General features: G+C 47.3%; 1 protein-coding gene across 4 annotated transcripts in view; it reads right to left on the reverse strand.

Moving 5' to 3' along the window:
- Positions 1–763: 763 nt before the first annotated feature.
- The window catches only part of EHF (ETS homologous factor), a 41,748-nt gene continuing 24,073 nt past the window's right edge, over positions 764–18,438 (reverse strand). For all 4 annotated transcript variants that reach the window (XM_047776014.1, XM_047776013.1, XM_047776016.1 and 1 more), the window contains 7 exons: positions 15,676–15,921; positions 13,101–13,163; positions 10,081–10,149; positions 9,890–9,958; positions 4,144–4,206; positions 2,228–2,423; positions 764–1,861 (listed from right to left, as the gene is read on the reverse strand). In XM_047776014.1, the coding sequence (XP_047631970.1) occupies positions 1,762–1,861; positions 2,228–2,423; positions 4,144–4,206; positions 9,890–9,958; positions 10,081–10,149; positions 13,101–13,163; positions 15,676–15,921 (806 nt within the window). In that variant the 3' untranslated portion in view covers positions 764–1,761. The remainder of the gene's footprint in view (positions 1,862–2,227; positions 2,424–4,143; positions 4,207–9,889; positions 9,959–10,080; positions 10,150–13,100; positions 13,164–15,675; positions 15,922–18,438) is intronic.

Below are 18,438 nucleotides of genomic sequence, written 5' to 3' on the forward strand. Positions count from 1 at the left end.
CTCACGTTCCTCCCAGATTTCAGGGTCTGGTGATAAGTCTCCAAGTACCCAGAACAAAGCCTTCACTGCAAAGTCTCCAGCTCCTTACTGACCAGAGCTCCTGAACTGAGTTTTCTGGTTTTTTCTCTTCCATCCTTCCTTTCTTTTCTTTGTCTTAAAAAAAAAAAAAAATATATATATATATATATATATATATATATATATTCCTCTGGATGCAAATCTAGGCAAGACATCATTCGCTTTGGAATGAGTTAAGATGAGTCAGGAAAGAGATTATCCAAAAGAAGAAAAATTGTAAGAATTAACATCTGCAAAGATTTTTCCCAGGAACTAATAACTAGCTCTCTCCTCCTCTCCCTCCCTCCCTCTCTCTCTCACATATACATTCTTCTCTCAGGGTTTCCTTTTGCAATATAATTGTTACTCTGTGAAAATGTGTTCTATTGCTAGCTCTTGCTTAGTTTTTCTGACTTCAGCTCTCACCTGAGGTTCTGAAAAGAAATCCCTCTAGATATTTCAACCCATTGTCCAAAACATTTTAAAAGTGAAAAACTAAGTTGCCTTTAATTGGCACATTGTAAATCAACTATAATTTTAAAATGTTTAAAACGAGGTGGACTTTAATGTCTTGCTTTTGCTTCCTTCTCAAGACTAAAAGGTCTTATTTTTCTGCTGTTCTGAGAATTGATCACCACCATCCTCTTGATTGGCTAAATCAGTGGTTCTCAATCAAGGGCAGTTTTGCACCTCAGGGAACACTTGGCAATGTCTGGAGATAATTTTATTGTCACAATTTCGGGGACCAGCGTGCTATTGACATCTCGTAGATAGAGGTCATGGATGCTGTTGAACATCCCACAACACGCAGGGCAGCCAAATAACATACAGCAAAGAATAAGACAGCCAAAGTGTCAGCTGTGCCAATTGAGAAACCATGGACCTTGGGAGTACCAGAGCAAAGCAAGCAACTGGGGTAAAAATAACCAAGGCTGGACCTTCTCTTAAATTACTAACAGTGAGCAGAGGTGGCAACTGATGTTTTTCACCCATCCTCCAAGGGGGAGGAGGGAAGAGAGCCTTAGCACCAGGTAAATCATTCCTGAACGAGTATAAAGCCCCTCCACCATTTTTCTTCTCGCTGATTTAAACATGAAAGCCATGGGATTATGCAGTGATTATAGTCCACCCGGGGTTTTGGAAGTCCTTCTTCTCCACTCACAGGCTCCTGAAGGTCAGGTTAAACTTCCCAGCATCCTCCTGGTTCAGCTCATCAAGCTGAGACCCCGATGTTCATCCTGGCAACCATGCTCACCTCTCTTGAAAAGGCCACGTGGATGGATGCTTCTGTGGGGGGGACACATCTCCTTTTCCTAAATCATTCTGCATACAAAAACATTTAATGCCCTCTGATTTTTTTTTTTTTCCTTTCTCTTAGCAAGAAGCACAAGGCTACAAACTCGGTTCTTCTTGCAGCGGAAAAGAACTTCACAATGCAGGCAACGACAAATCACAAACCACATAGAGCATCATATGTCACAGAATACTGTGTACGTTTGTTCCCCATATAGGACATACTTCAAAAGTAACAAGATAATTTTATCAACGGTCCTGTTCCTTCTTCCCTTTAGAAGTAGATGTGGTTTCATTTTCCCCTCAAAGTACATAAATATCAGAGAAAAGTAGTCTTTGAAATATTTATGTCTGAGGACTTCTTGATTGGTTGTCACTTGGGGTGGGTTTGTGTTCGAGGTGTTACCAGCTTCAGTTTTCATTTTCCCTCCATCCACGTGCATTCTTCCCAAATTTATATACCAGTCTTCTTCCATCCACACGTTCCAGAATCTCTCTTTTGTAGTAATATCTGTAACAAAGGACATCGTATCAAGGGGCTGGTCAGATTAAGACCCGCCGGTGAGGAGTTCCCATCATGGCTCAGTGGAAACAAATCTGACTAGCATCCATGAGGACACAGGTTCAAACCCTGCCCTCTCTCTGTGGGTTAAGGATCTGGTGTTGCTACGAGCGGTCGTATAGGTTGCCAACGCAGCTTGGATCTCACATTGCTGTGACTGTGGCATAGGCTGGCAGCTGTAGCTCATAGTTCAACCCCTCGCCTGGCAACTTCCATATGCAGCAGGTGCAGCCCTAAAAAGACAGAAAAAAAAGACTGCCGGCTAAAGAACTGGTTGCAAGGCCTTACCACGTTTGGAGACTTGAAACTCCTCACCTCATGGCTCGGCTGAGTTTTTCGTAGGTCATGCTGCTGTTGTTTTTCTTTTTCCCCCAGAGCTGTGCCACGGCCTCTGATTTCAAGAACCTGAAGATGCCCTCAGACCGGTCTTCCCACTTGATTAACCCCGGATTCTTGTCTGGGTTCAGGAGAATGTCTCGAATGAATTCCCATAAGTGAGTCCCTCGAGGATCTGAGACAGTGGAAAAAGGCGTTTATTCATGGCCTGAGTCACAGCAAAGAAGGCCCAGGAGAAGCCTAGAGTTGAGACATCTCCCACTAAGTAAGAGTAACTCAATTCCCTGCTACCTGCTTGTGACACCACACCACAGAATCCTCAAATACCGGGTATTTAAAAGAATGAACTAGCACAGTGCTTTACTTTACAAATCAGAAAGCTGAAGCATAGAGAATCTAACAGATTTGACCAAGGTCACACAGCTAACCTGGGCAAAGCCAAGACGAAAGACGAGGTTGTAGATCTCCTAGGCTCGGGACACAAGGTTTATTCTAAATATGGCTGACAAATTGCTGGGGAATCCCTTCAACTTGTTACTTCCCAGGAGAACAACGTTTTATCACCTTTTTTTTTTTTTTCCTTTTTTGGCCACACCCACGGCATATGGAAGTTCCTGGGCCAGGGATCCAATCCAAGATGCAGCTTCAACCTAGGCCACTGCTGTGACAATGCTAGATCCCTAGCCCACTGTGTCAGGCTGGCAACACCACAGAGACAAACTAAGTGGTTAACCCACTTCGCCACAGTGGGAACTCCCTTAACCACTTTTATATAGAACCTCGACCCATCAAACGGCTGCCACTCAGCAACTGCGCTTGAGCCAAACGCACTTTGATAGCGTTCTAGAATTTTAACGCCTTGGGGGCAGGGGTCTTGCGGAGGTTGAGGGGGCCAATTTGAAAATGAAACCGTGACTGTGATGAAATCAGCAACCAAGATTGGCAAGAACAAGTTCAAGTCCACCCCTGTGGGACTTGGGATTGCACGGTTCTCTCCCCGAAGCCCAGGTGAGGGGCTGTGTCCATTCATCTGTAAGACGACCTGGAGCAGCAAAGAGTACAACTTCCAGATTATCTCACCTTGCTTTTTTTCCATGGCCCACACTCCCCCAACTCCACGGCTCTAATATTTCATACCTTTTCATAAGGTTTTATTATCAGGGGACCTGCAGCTCCCTAAAAGTGCTGCTGAAGCTTCAGAATACACAGTCATTTCTTGGAACAACAATTCCACAAAAGTAGGAAGCCAACATTCAAAAAAAGAAAAAAAGAACACACCTCCGCTGTTTCTTCCCGTCTTTCTCCTCTTCCCACCCCACCCCCCTTTTTTGTGTGTGAAAAAGGGAAATCCCTCCCCCGTGCCTGCAAGCTGTCCTCATCCACTGATGTCTGAGTTTTAGAACAAGTACAACAGAATGAGGAGGAAATAGCCATGGGGCTTCCACTTTGAGAAACAGCCGCAGAGGAGGTTACTTTGCTGGCAAGCAATGCCTCTCGTTTTTGGGGGTTTTTTTTTTTTTGTCTTTTTAGGGCCATACCCTTAGCGTATGGAGGGTTCCCAGGCTAGGGGTCCAATTAGAGCTGTAGCTGCCGGTCTACGCCAGAGCCACAGCAATGTGGGATCTGAGCCGCATCTGTGACCTACACCACAGCTCATGGCAACACTGGATCCTTAACCCACTGAGCAAGGCCAGGGATCGAACCCTCATCCTCATGGATACTAGTCAGGTTCGTTAACCACTGAGCCACGATGGGAACTCCTGTCTTTTCACTCAGTCAAGGTGAAGAAATGCAGGCAACATGCAGAGGCAATATTTGTCTAAAAACTGGTCGCCTCCAATTACTCTCCACTCGAAGGGAAAGGCCAGGAGGCGTCTGAAAGCCAGCCAACTTACTGTGCTTTTTGGTGTGGGACTTTGTAGGGTGGTCTTGCTCCTTTTTCATATCAGGTGACTCTGCTAAAGAGAAAAAATGAGAACTGCTTCATTTACCTATTTCCTACGATTATCATTTTCATTCATCCATCCACTCATTTAACCAGGATTTATTAAGCACCTACTACATGTCTGGCACTCTTCAGGTATGTGGTCTGTGCCCAAAACAGAATTGAAATGATATGTGCTCTGGAGAAAAAAAAAATTTCAGGTTAAGAAGTAGGGGTAGAAGTGTAGCGATGGGAATAATTTGCAATTAAGTATGAGGTGGTCCCGGAAGACCTCTCTGATAAGGGGACCGGAAGGGTGTGAGAGAGACAGTGACACAGAGAGTGGCGGAAGAGACTTCCATGCCTGAGAATAGTAAGTGCCAAGGCCCTGAGGTCGGCGCACACAGAGCAGAAGGAATCCAGCGTGGCTGTGAGCAAGGGGCAGAGAGGAGCAGCTGAGGTCAGATCCCGAAGGCCCTGGAGGTCTTTTTGAGGATTTTAGCTTTTCTTCTGAGAGAGATGGGAGGCTGTTGAAGGGTTGAGGTCATTGAAAAGTTTTAGGTTTTTTAAATTTGACTGTACATAATACAAAAATGTAAACATGTATAACAAAGAAAGCTGACTTTTAAGCTTAGAGGAGTGCCTTTTTGGCATGCAAAGTTACATTTTAATCAGCCTGACAAAGGGGCCATTGACTGGCCTGAACTCAGTACAGAGGCCACAGTGGACTACGGAAACACAGATTAGTTTAACAAATGACTTATTATGGTCACCCTTGTGAATATCACCAACAAGGAGATGGCAGAGGCAAATCTGTGACAATAGAAAACGAGGTGATCTAGTTCTGTGGGGGTGGGGGCACTCTGAGGGTCAGGAGGACCAAAGCAGATCTTAATCTAAAAGTCCCAGGATCAACACTCTGCCAGCTTTTTTTTTTCCTTCTCTCTCTTTTGGGCTGCACCCATTGCATATGGGAGTTCCCAGACTAGGGATCGAATCGGAGCTGCAGCTGCCGGCACACCCCACAGCCACAGCAACGCCAGATCTGAGCCATGTCTATGGCCTACACTGCAGCTCATGGCAACGCTGGGTCCTTAACCCACTGATCCAGGCCAGGGATTGAACCCCCATCCCCATGGATACTAGTCAGGTTCGTAACCATTGAGCCACGGTGGGAAGGCCCTCTGCCAGCTTTAATACAGAACTGCCCCTAAATGCTAGCCAATCATTATGTGATGTGGAGCTAGTAAAACTCACGTCTTGTGTGTGCATTACATCAGGGCTCCCTAACCTAGGGTTTACTGGCTGAGGTGTGGGCTTCAGCGGCACTTCAGACACTGAAACTGCAGGCAAGGAAGAAGGTCTGCAGCTTTCAAGACTGTTAAAAGTGGTTCATGATTCAGTAAAGTTTGAAAACCATTAGCCCCTAGTGAAAATGGCTAAGAAGACTAGCTTGTGTTTCTTGAGCACTTACTACGTACCAGGCACGGGGATCAGCACTTTACACGAATCACCTTATTTGATTCACACAACACCCCTGTGATACGATAGGTATAGGTACCAGCAGGAACCAGAGTTTACAGCTGTGCGGGAGCCGAGACACAGAGAGACCAAAGGACTTGTCTAAAGCCGCACAGCCTGAAAGTGGAGCCAGGATACAAACAGGAACAAGTTGAACCCAGAGGTTTTACTCATAACCACCATTCTGTGCCATTTCCAAAAAAGGGGCCACAGAGCAGATTTCATAGTCATCTTCCCCACCAAGAATCAGGTTCAGTTCTGCAATGCTCTAGTTAGTGGGGGAAAGTCATTCCAATGTGATGATTGTGTGTTTCTCAACGTGCAGGGACACATTCACCCAGTTGATCACCCAGCCTGTCACAACTCAGAGCGGCCAGCAATTGGAAAGCCATGATGGGGTGGAGGAGAGACATGTAATGAGATCTGGTTAGGAAACCTCCTTCTTCTGGTTCAGTGCACCACCTTCACCCCCAGCCCCCCACCCTGACATTGTCAGCAGGAGAGCCTGCACCTGACTCGGATTTCTCCGAAACCTGGAAGAAGACGTTCACAGGAAATGCGAGGAGACGGCGCTCTCCCTCCCTGGAGGTTTCAGGGTGAGGTTGCGACATCCCATCAGGATGTGACAATATTGCGACAGGTTGGCATTCACCCCGGTTTCCAAGTGATACATCACCCTGACAGGGCCACGTTGTTCTGCAGACAAAGAGTGGCATTTACCCAGCAGGCCACAAGCAAAGCTCATTTCCAAATGGCATCCAGGAGGGATGCAGGGCCCTTTCTTGCAGAGCCAGGGTTGAATTCAGAAAAACCCAACTGTCTCTCAGCTTCTTGGCCTCCGTCATTGTTTAGGAAGGGCGAGCTCCTGTAGAGTCAGTTATTTGGGGGGTAAGGTATCTTTATGAACAAAATGGAAACCTCGGACCCTCTCCTCAGAAAAAGGCACACAGGTGTGCCCTCGTGAAGTTCTGTAAGCAGTTTCAGGAGCTTTGGGCTCACTTAAGTGCTCATGAACTCCAGATTAAGAACCCCAGACCAGCTATGCCACGAGGCTATGTTCCCTTTGAGATGTCAGCCATTTACCCCAGCTAGACTTCCAACCAACTTAGGAAACTCCCCCACTAAAAAAATTTCCCCCAATAAAAATATGGAAGAATATGCAGCCAAAGGCAAAAGAAAACTCGATTTTTTTTTTTTTCAGCCTCTTCTGCCAGTCCCTAGTGCGTGGGGAGCAAGCTGTGGAATGGCTGACCTGCCTCGGCACTCAAATGCTTTGATCTGAAACTTCCCCTTCCTACGATGGCCTCTCCCCCTGGGTCTTCCCCTCACCCCCAATAAAAGTCAAAACCTTTGAAGTTAGCCATGTGATTAAGTGAGTCATTCTTATAAAATAATGGCTTGCTCTGGGGAAGCTGTCCAGCTTGGCTTTCTCTTGCTCTGCTCCCAGGCACCTCAGGCCAAGGTCCAGCCCAGGCAGGGGCAGCACCAAGGCACACTTTTATGATGAGTTCCAGAGCATGACTTCAGCTAAGCTGCTTCGCCAGAAACAAAGATTAGAAACATTTGCATATGATTCAGCTGTGAGCCATTTCTTTACGGGATATACAAATTTCAGTGTTATAATGGACCAGGCCACCCTCGCTCTAGGCTCGGCAAGCTGATGAATAAACACATCAAGCCTGAGTTGGCATGATGGGCTCGAGGACTATCGGGCGGGTCGGGAACACTGGTGGTGGACGTTTTATGAAATGAGCAGATGACAGAAAGCAAAACACAGCCCGCTTCTCCACCTGTGTTTATCAGCCAGGGCATCAGTTTACATGTGGCCTCACCTCAGTGCGGCTTGTAAGTTGCATTAAAACATATCAAGATATTGAACTGCACTCTGTGCCATGGGAGCTGGAAATCTAAAGGCTCAGACCAATGATGATGAAGGTCTTTTGGGGGGGCGGGGGAGGGGGTTCTGGTCCCAGCCAGTACAGACTAAGCTATTCTGAAAGGAATTGATCCTTGCCAGGCTGTAATTACCTATCCCATCTGGAGGGCTGTTACTGCAAAGAATTTACCAACCTAGGCGCTGAAATGATTTTTTTAAGTGATAATCCTAATAGGAGTCCTGGATGGCTTATTTTGTTTTCCAGCCTGTGTTAAAATCGGGGGATAGGAATCTAGAGCAGGGGGATGAAGAATCGAGAGAGGTGAAGGAGAGCGGACTAGGAAAACCCTGTTAGGAAAGACCCTTCAGGAGTCCAATAGGCTGAGTCCAGAGGCGGTGAGTTCCCTGTTATTGCAAATATGAAAGCAGACATTGGCCCCTATTGCTTCTGAGATTCTAGAAAGAAAATCGGGACACAGAGGAGAGCAGGGTGGCCTGGCTGTGAGGGCAGCAGAGCTATGATTATGGTTTTTTTGTCTCCCAGGTGCCTCAAGACCTAACCACCCCGAGGCTCAGGAAGTGGATGGTTTGACTTTACTCTCCGTTGGAATCTTCTGCCCCAAAGCCAAAGACCCAGGTCAAGGCGACGCCTTAGGAAGCGTGAGAGGAAGTTAGAGGGTGACCAGGGTGGTTTCCTCAGTCCTGAAAACCTTGGTCTTGACAGAGTGGCAGTGATTGCCACAGACCTTTTAGCCCACTTGGCTCATTTCCCCCAGAATGGCAAGTCCACGGCAGAACCTTTCCAGTGTTTGATCTATTTCCTAATTTCAACAAGTGCCATGTGAATGCTGTGGATGAGGGTGGGGGAGTCAAGAAATGAACTGGCCTCCATTCTTAACCTCAATTCCAGAAGCATTTACCCTGGCTCCCAGCTCTGTCACATTCAAAGGGGCTTGACCCAAAGAACCTCAAACCAAAAGCCATCATTATTTCAGTTCTCAAAAACACACTCAACAAAAGCAAAAACAAAAATGCAAAAAAAGGGGAGGGGTGTCGGAATGGTTGTTTGATTCTGTGCTTTCTTCCACCAACACTCTTTTAAATTCCGTTCCAATTTAAATTGAGGCTAAGAATGGAGGCCAGTTCATTTCTCAACTCCCCCACCCTCGTCCATAGCATCACATGACACTTGTTGAAATTAGGAAGTAGATCAAACTTTAGGTTCTGAGGTTGCTCCAAATTCAGTTCCAGGAAAAGACAGATCCCCTTGTGACAAGTCTAAGCTGCATTTCACAGAGCCACATAGATCCACAAATTGGCACCCAGATCAAGGGACAACAGGAAACTCTCTCTTCACCTCCCTGCTGCACTCACTCCTAGTAATGTACCTGTTTATCAGTGGACCAGGGGAAACATGATCTGAAACACAAAGCCCCAACAGACCAGCCCTCTCACCATAACCTTGAACGACAGTCATGGACAGCCCCCAGATATATCCATTCATGACCAAATACAACTAACATGAACATAATTCATAACGTGCAGGTGGTCCGATGAATTAGACATGATGAACCGTCAGGGCCAGACTTAAAAACCAACCTGTGATTGCCAGGGTTCTAGATATTTCCAGTTGCTACCCCTCTACCCGAAACCATCGCCACCATTGCACGGACCTCTGAATTCCACTGTCAGATATTCTTTCTCTAAAGCCAAAAACAGCTTGTTGACAATTAAATAGAGCCTTCTCCCCCATAAGTATACCCATATATGAATAATTGTATCTCCCCAAAGCAGGTTTTCATTGAAAAGAGTTCCTGTTGTCATAAAAGAGGGACATGGTTGGGACTGACATATGAACACTGAGGAATATGGGATGATTGGCCAGTGGGGACCTGAGGTATAGCCCAGAGAACGCTACCCGATATCCTGTGATAACCTGTGTGGGAAAGGAATCTGCAGGAGCGTGGATGTGTGCATGTGTGTAACTGAATCACTCTGTCGTACAGCAGGAACTCTCACAACTTTGCACATCAGCTATATGTGCATAAAACTTTAAAAAAATGGGGGAAAAAAAAAGAGTGACTTGGTTTCACAAGAGGCAAACACTTTTCCTAGAGGTGTCCTTGCTGGTCATTTTCAGTATACAATTATGGGCTCAAAAGCAGATTTTATGAGGCTTTCCTAGCCTTTTTTTGCCTTTTTACCTTTTAATGGGAAACACACCTGCCAAGTGGAAACATAGGGCATGAGTCATTCTCACTACTTCTCAGTAAGCACTTGCCTTGAGGCACAGTCAGCCTCTGACGTGGGGACAACTTACCAACGGGAAGGTGACCAGTAGTTGTCATGGAGATCTGGGCCCGGCAGAAAGTTTTGCTGTCCAACAAATCTGTGGCCATGAAAAGATAAAGGACATTAAGAACCCCCTCCTTCCAACATAACTTGTTGGCTGTTTAAAAAAAAAAATGAATAAGAAAGTAAAAGGGTCTTTAGTGTTGGGGAGTTAGTTACCTACTGTGCTACCATAGTTGGGGTCGAATAAATAGTTTTCTTCTTTCCAGGAGTTCATGATGGTAGGGTCTACAAAAGATAGAAAATGGGAAACGTCAGCAGGCGTATTCCTTAGAGTTTGTCTTTTCTAACCCACTGCTCATCAAAGAGGTGTAGCAAGTTCTCAGAAAGAAAAGATTCTGCTTCAGCTCCATGCTACTTTTTTTTTGTCTTTTTAGGGCCGAACCTGCAGCATATGGAGGTTCCCAGGCTAGGGGTCGAATCGGAGCTGTTGCTGCCAGCCTACACCACAGCCACAGCAACGCAGGATCCAAGCCGCATCTGTGACCTATACCACAGCTCATGGCAACGCCAGATCCTTAATCCACTGAGCAAGGCCAGGGATTGAACCCACAATCTCATGGTTCCTAGTCAGATTCTTTAACCACTGCACCACGACGGGAATTCCAGCTCCATGTTACTTTATAAGAACAACGTCCCTCCACATTTCCTCCAGTGCCCTGGGGGAGAGGGACTTTGTTACAGCCCCACCCAGGTGTTCTATAGCTTTCATTTTTAAGGAAGTGAAAGAAGGTGAAACAGTGGGACCCTGTCCTATACCAGTGGTTTCCTGGGGATTTTCCCAGTCTGCCCTTGGTGGGGGAGGTGAGGGGGGAATGGGTTCAGGAGCCTGGCCTTGTCTTGCATTCTACTCTGTTAGCACCAGAATGTTTTTATACTAGTGTAAAAAATTGGGAGGGACAAATACATTCACAATTAATGAGCATCTTTTCCTAGTAATATCTTCCTGGGAGAATCAGTGATGTTTCTTTTAGAGGAAAGTCTGCTCAGTCTTATCACAGAGGCTTCCTTGCTGAAATCCAAAGACTAGCCTCACGTTGCGTGTCAGCCCCCCAAGGCTATGGGATTTCTCCAATATGCTTAGGGGGTGACTTAAACTTTTCAGTACAACACTACGGAGACACAGAGGAGGGTGTTATCCAGTCAAATAAATAACTTTTAAGACTGGGGCCTCATTGCCTCATCTTGGAAAAGAAGTTTCTCTCTCTCTTTCTCTCTCCCTCTACATCCCTCTCTCTCCAGTGTGCTGGCTAAGCACGTCCCACTCTGACTCTTGGGATTTCTGATTCAAAGGAAACTCCCCTCCACCTACCCCAAATGAAGCCCAACTCCTACACACCCCCCACCTCTGGGCCGGTCTCCCACAGAAGCCTTTTCTTTCCCTGCTGGCCAAGAGCCGTAAGATCAGGCAGGAGCTGTCACTCATCCCCACCAGGAGCTTCCTGCTTTTCCCTCTTCCTAGATGGAGGCTGCCCTCAGCTCCCACCTGCCCAGCATCTGCCTTTCAGGGCCAGGCGGGTAAGCCACTGGCCGAGTGTCATTTTGTTTTTATAGCATAAACGGTCGAAAACCTGAGTCACTGGCTCAGTGCTCCTGTTTACGACATAGGGATTTAGCTGGTATTTGAACTAATAGCTACGTGTTTGGGCACCCCAAGCCCAATCTCTTGGGGTTACACCCTCTCTCTCCTTGTTGGGTCACCTCGTACACCTGTTGTTGTCTCTGAAAACAAACTGAACCAAAAAGGTTTGGGGGTGTTGGCCCCTGTATGAGCCTCCTGTCCCCTCCACCCAGGGTGGACCTTCTTCCCCACCCTTTGGCTCAGCTTTTCTGAACTGGCAACACGAGAATGTCTGGATGGTCAAAGAGGAATTGTCAAGTACTGGGGACTTCTCCACTAATGCCCTGGGTCCCCTGGTGGGTATATCTGTCCGGTCAATGGTGGGGATGAAGGGTCAGGGGGCACTGCCCTCTAGCCAAGCCTCAAGTCTGCCTCTAGAGCAGTCAGGCCTATAAATCATGGACCATCTGGGTAACTCAGCCCCTGGTCTGGCGGCAGGTGGTGGGGGAAGTTAGTGAGAGGGAGGGCAGGGCTAGGACAACCTCATTATAATTAACATGCTTAGCAGCTATTGTTTTTTCTTTAATAATGGTAGACCAGCTCCTTTATAAAGGAGTAAATAACTGCATGGGGCCAATTTCTGCCCAGAGTGACTCACACATCACCCCAGGTCAAATTCTGTCCCTGGTGACTGGCACGCAATCTTCAGGGAGGCTGGTGGCAAACTTTGTGGTTTGCCTATCTGGCCCATGTTCGCACTGATGGGGACATGGGGAGCGACCCTGGAGCCGTGGCAGCTCCAATGGGCTTGGCGGCAGGGGGACTTGCAGAGCTCTCCCTAGACTAGGAGGTCACAGGCCAAAAGTCACTACACAAGGAGCTCTGATTGGTACAAAGCTTGGGCACAGCTCCTCGAAGCAGGTACTGCCTCCTGCAAGTTTCCAGGGGAGACAGAAAGAGGGAAGACAGACCGAGGAAAGAGGGATGATCAGGCAGATGAAGAAGAACAAAAATGAATGTCGTTCCTCTGGCCTGCAGCACATACCACCCCCGGGAGCTCAGAATCATGGCTTTTGTCTAAATGAGTTATCTAAGGCTGGAGTTGGTTCCACAGCTGCCCTTAGATATCCCGACAGAAACTCCAAGGTCCCCGGGAACGATGGCAGCTACAACACTGTATCTTCCCACTCCTTGTGAGACACTCCTGCCAAGGGAGGAGACCCTTCCTCTTCTTTCCCCTTCTTCTCCCGACGTGGCCAGGTTCAACCCCCTGACTCTGTGGTGAGAAGGAGGTTCACTCAGACTCTGCATTTTCCCTGGCCCCTGGATCAGAGGCTGGATGTCCCTCTGACCAATGATGGGCAGCTGAGAGGTGTGGGCAAAAGGAGGCGCACCATCAGTCCGGAAATCAGAAATAGGTGGCAGTCACTGGTCCCAAGGACCAGGGGCGAATCTCAGAGCAGGGTGGCCCATTGGTGACAGCCAGGGAAGAGGGATCCCTGGGTCTCCTGTCAAAAACTGGCTCTGTCCTGCTCCCATGCTCTTCCTCACACTCCCTCCCAACTGTCCCCCAGGCCTTTGCCCATCACATTGGCTCCCTTCATCTGCCACTACTTACCGGTTTGTTCGGTCTTGACAATGACGTTGTGTGTAGACTGGAACAGGTCACTGCTGCACTGGCCTGTGAAGGACAGATTGGGAACGTCAGGGTGGGCCCACAAGGAGCCAAAACGTGATGCTTAACCAAGGACCAAGCTGGCTTCTTGGAAGAGCTTCTGCCAGTCCCACAGCCTGGTTACCTCTCTTAGCTTCTAGAAAGGGGCTTCCTTCTCTGCATCTACAACCTCAAGTCTGGGGTCCCTGGCCTGGAAAATCAGTAGCGGGGGACCCACATCAGATGGAATGATTTGGCTTTGCATGGAGAGGGCATCCAGTATGGTGAAAATAGATCTTTAGAAGTTGGAAGACCAGTTTTTCCACTAATACACGTCACCTTTCTGGGTCTTAGTTTCCCCATCTGTAAATTTAGGAGATTAAACTAGATAAAGTCATGAGATAGCCTCTAAGGTGCTTTCCTATACTAAGATCTGATAAAAAAGGACAAGGAAAATAGAAGGAAAGCCATCTTGATTCTTCGTTGATCTTAAATTCAATCAAACCTCTTTTGATTAGATCCATTTTCCAAGCTATGTCTGGATAAGTGCAGTGATTCTTCCCTGATTTATGCCTTGCAACTTCTCTCCAGATGAAACACATATAAAACCATATGTGTGTGTGTGTGTGTATATGTGTGTGTGTATGTATATATATGTGTGTGTGTATATATATATATATTAGTTTACTATGTTTTTCTTCCCCAGCAACATTGCAAATATCTCAGAAACAGAGGTCATGCTTTAACCTCTCTGACCTTCAGTTTTCCCAGATGAAGACTGCACCTGTCAAGTGAGTGCAATATTTGTTTTCTCATAAGGTCACCAGGTGAACTGATTCACTTGGAGTCCTTGTATAAGTAAACACTCAATAAATAGCAGTTAATAGAGTGTCTACAAAAGGACAAACAATGAAACAAAGGTGATAAATCTGCTCATTAGGCATTCAGAGGCACCAGCAGGATGCAGTGGGGCCAGACAAGTCATGGAAGGTAAAGGATGGAAGGGCCAAGGTGGGAGATCAAAGGCGGTCACGTCACCTCCTGGGCCGCTCTGCCTTAAGCTTCAGGCAGGGCAAAGCTTTAAGGAGTGGGTTTAATTGGAGGTGGAGAGGTAAATATTTTCAATTCTTCAAGTGTAAGTCTTCTCTTTCTGAAGATTCCTGGGAGTTATTTATAGAGCCTTGTTTGGTTTGGTTCTAGTAAAAGAAGAATGAGCAGCCACCTCTGTGAGGTGGGTGGGAAGTAGGGAGTGCCTGGGAGCTGAATGAGGTCATCCCAAATGGCCACCACTGCTGCCAGCTTGGCGGCCAAACGTTGAGTCCTCCTCAGTGTTGATGGCAGCTGTCAGGATCTGAGTCTGGTTCAGAGCCCTGGAGCTCATGCTTCCCAAAGCCTCGGCTCCATGCCCAAACACAGGTTCTACTTAGACAGACGTGCCCATTCTGAGGTGGACAGGCCAGCTCAATATTACGTGGCACTGCTTTCCAAAATACCCACGGTTCTCAGAGGAGCTAGTTTTTTAAGCACCCTTATCAGAGGAAACTGAGGCCAGTGTCAGGGACATTCTGCAAGGTGAGCTGCCTACCCCACCAGGTCTTACCAGCCAGTGTAGGATGTATGCACGTGTGAATAAACTATCACCGATGGACAGCCTTTGAATGGTGCCTGTCTCTGTGCAAGTGAGGCCTCAGAGAGACCTCTGGTGCTCTGGGACAGCACTAATTCCAGAAATCACTGCAGAAACACCCTCTTCTCAACTCAGGACCTTTTAAGAATCCGTTGAAATATTGTAAGTTTTGCCCTTCTCAAAAAATAAATGAGGCTTAATTTTGCCCATTTTCTTATCACACTTGGCTCCCATCTTAAGACCTTAGGTCTAGAAGTTAAAAAAATAAATAGCTATGATGATTTTTTTTTCTTCTTTTTACAGCTGTACCTGTAGCATGTGGAAGTTCCCAGGCTAGGATACAAATTGGAGCTCCAGCCTATGCCACAGCCACTCAAATCCAGATCCAAGCAGCATCTTCGACCTACATCACAGCTTGTGGAAACACTGGATCTTTAGCCCACTGAGGGAGGCCAGGGATGGAACCCACATCCTCATGGTCACTATGTTTGGTTCTTAACCGGCTGAGCCACATTGGGAACTCCTAGCCATGATGATCTTGACAAGTAAATGATTGGGAATTAAATGATCAAGCTCTGTTTTCAAGGGAAAGAAGAAAAGATTTTCTGAAAGTAGCAAGTATTCTGTGAACACTCAGCTGGCCCTTGTCTCTTTGGAAATTAACCTCAGGGAGAGAGTTACACGATGCTGAGTCTGTATGGAATTCATACGCTAGGCTTCAAGCCTGTCCTCTCTCCTCTCGTCTACTTCCCTGTTTCAGGAAACAGTCTAAACTGGAGGTGAGAACATCCTAGGATGTCCCTAAACAGGAACCCGGCAGGCTGCAGAGTCTCTGTTCTTCCCAGCTGGCTCCTAGCGGGGTGGAGAGAAAGAAAGAAAGAGAGAGAGAGACAGAGAGAGAGAGGTGATTACCGTTCCACTTGAGATGCTGCAAGTTGCTGTAGAGGAGCTGCCCCGCCGTCCCCGCCGCCCGGGTGAACTCCTGCAGACTCATGCTGCAGAGGTGTTCGCCATTGATGTCAAACTCCTGGAAAGGGATGCAGCTGGCATCCAGCTGGTTGGTGTCCAGGAGGTGCTGGAGCCACTCCCACACCTGGTACTTGGTCCAGTACTGAGGATGGATTTCATGCCACTGGCCTCCAAAAAACCCGCTGGAAACTGCAAAACAGGAGGCGGCCCTGTGAGTGACCCCTGTTTATTCCTGGGCATGATCCTAGATGCAGGGAGGCCCTGATGGCTGCCGGTTGTCACGGGGCTCACAACCACAGTCTGCGTGCGTCAGCGGGGATCGGAGCTCGAGATGGGCTTTGCAGAGGAGGCTTTTGGAAATGTAATTCTTTTCCCTGTTTTGGTGGAAGCCGGTCATTCGGCCTCTGTGCAACTTCATGTCCCTCCTCGTAAACTTACCCCTGGGTGCTGGCTGAGGACCCGAGCCCTGAAATGCTCTGAGATCATGAGCTCCTTCCCCACGTCCCACAAATTACCACGAAAGCAAAGGCATTGCTACAGTTTCAGCAACTTATTAGCTTCCTGTCCACATGCATAGTTGGCTTTTCTTCCCCCCCTCTCTCCCTCTTTCCCTTTTTTTTTTGGCCACACCTATGGCATATGGAAGTTTCCTCAGCTTTGACCTACACCACATTTATGGCAATATGGGATCCTTAACCCATTGGGCTGGGCCAGGGATGGAACTCATGCCCCAGCAGTGACCAGAGCCACTGCAGAGACAACACTGGATCCTTAACCCACCATGCCAGCGTGGGAACTCATTTCTTTCCCTTACACACAGATGTATACACATGCATAGCCCAAACTCAGACCCTTTTGCACCAAAAATGAAGCCGGATAATCTGGTTCTTTTCACTATGATGACTTTGCTTCTCTCAAAGTAGTCCAGATTATTCATCTGCTCACTGTGCTAATGTCCCCCCACCCCTGGGTTATTGTAGCCACTGTGATGTCACTTCCCTACTCGGTTACCATCAGCCACTTCCTATTAGCCACTGAAATTAGGTCCCAAACTGCCAAGCCAGACATTGAGGCTCTTTGCTAATTATTCTTCAAGTAACCCCTTTTTTCTACAGTGTTCTTTCAGCCTGGTTTGTATTCTGCGTATCACTCCCGGATGAATTCCCTCCCAGCCTGCAGACTCTGATCACTGCATAAAGCCAGCACAGACCCCCTGACTTACTGCAAGGGCTGCTGTCCTCTGAATCTCCCCAAGATGCACTTTATATTTCTCATAATTTCTTTTGCCATGTTCTGCCTTTCTTGATGGGTCTCTAAGAACATTCCTGTTCTCCTTTGTAAACTGTATGTTCAAGGTCATGGACTCTGTCTTACCCATCCTTGTATCTCCCATGAAAACTACCCCAGAGATTTTGCCATTATAGGTAACCCCCGACTTCTTTAGTGGAATTCGTTGCTGAAGAAGAAATAATGCAGGGACCTGGAAGAGTTGTGAGGTGCACTGGCAGGATGGTTAATTCAAGTACCAGTGAGGAAGTGGAGTGCATTCAAGCCAGGAAATACTGCTGAGCCTACTGTGGACTGACACCTGTATATGTATGCGATGCTCAGGCTCACTTACGAGGACATCACTAAATCAGTTCAAAGTCCTGGGAGGGATGGAGAAGAGAGAGTCAGCCTCTAGGGGCGTGTAATTGGGCTGAGAGATCTCAGAATCCCCTTGAAAGCAGAGGCCAAGGGGAGAAGTTCTCTTGTGGGAAAAGTGAGGGGCAAAGACAAAGGGAAAACCCTATTACAACCCACCAAGCCGAAGGAGGGGAAACCCAATTGAGCATGACACACAGATCCCACAAGCTCAAGGACGGACCAATAGCAGACAATGTAGCGCAAGAGAATGGTCCCTAATTTTTTCTTCAAGGTCATGCTAGATCAGTGCTTCTCAAACTCTATAACGTGATTATGAATCACCAGGGAATGTTGTTCAAATGCAGATTCTGATTCCCCAGATCTGAGGTGAGGCCTGAGTTCCCACATTCCTACTGAGCTTCCCAGGATGACGGTGGTGATGGTCGGTGGATACAGTTGGAGTTTCACAGAGCTACAGCGCTCCAAAAGGTTTGGTCCCCATGTGCTTGGCCCAGCCTTCAACACCCCCAGAGGGGAGGCTGAAGGGGGGATGTTCCCAACCCAGTCCCCCTTTGGCTCATCCCCCCTTGAATCTATCTGTCTCAGAAGCGCTAAGAGCAAGAGGTCGAGTTCCCATGGGCTTAAACGTAACTACTCTGGGTAATACCTGCTACTCCCATTATGTGCCTTATTCTTCATACCTCATGGCCACACAAAAGCAGCCCTAAACCCTCAGCCTGAGCCCTGAAAGGGAAGCCAGCGATGGAGAGGAAAGGGGCAAGGATTGGAAGAATCTAGTCCCAAAATTTAATTCCATAGAAATATACCCCAATATTTTCCAACACATCAGGCCTAGAACCAGATGTCTGTATTTCTGCCTGACTTTTTAGTGTCTCACCAATTTAGCTGTTTAAGGATGGGATAGACTTTTTGCAACCCCCCAAATCTTTGTTCTTTTATTTCTAAATTCACTGTATTGCTATGCAGCTCTGGGTTTGCAAACAAGAGACAACCACCTCCCTAACCCAGCCCCCTGCCTGGAGTAATTTCTTCTTTCAATGTCACATGATCCAGATTAAA

Source organism: Phacochoerus africanus, chromosome 4 (genome assembly GCF_016906955.1).
Source record: "Phacochoerus africanus isolate WHEZ1 chromosome 4, ROS_Pafr_v1, whole genome shotgun sequence".
Lineage (NCBI taxonomy): Eukaryota > Metazoa > Chordata > Mammalia > Artiodactyla > Suidae > Phacochoerus > Phacochoerus africanus.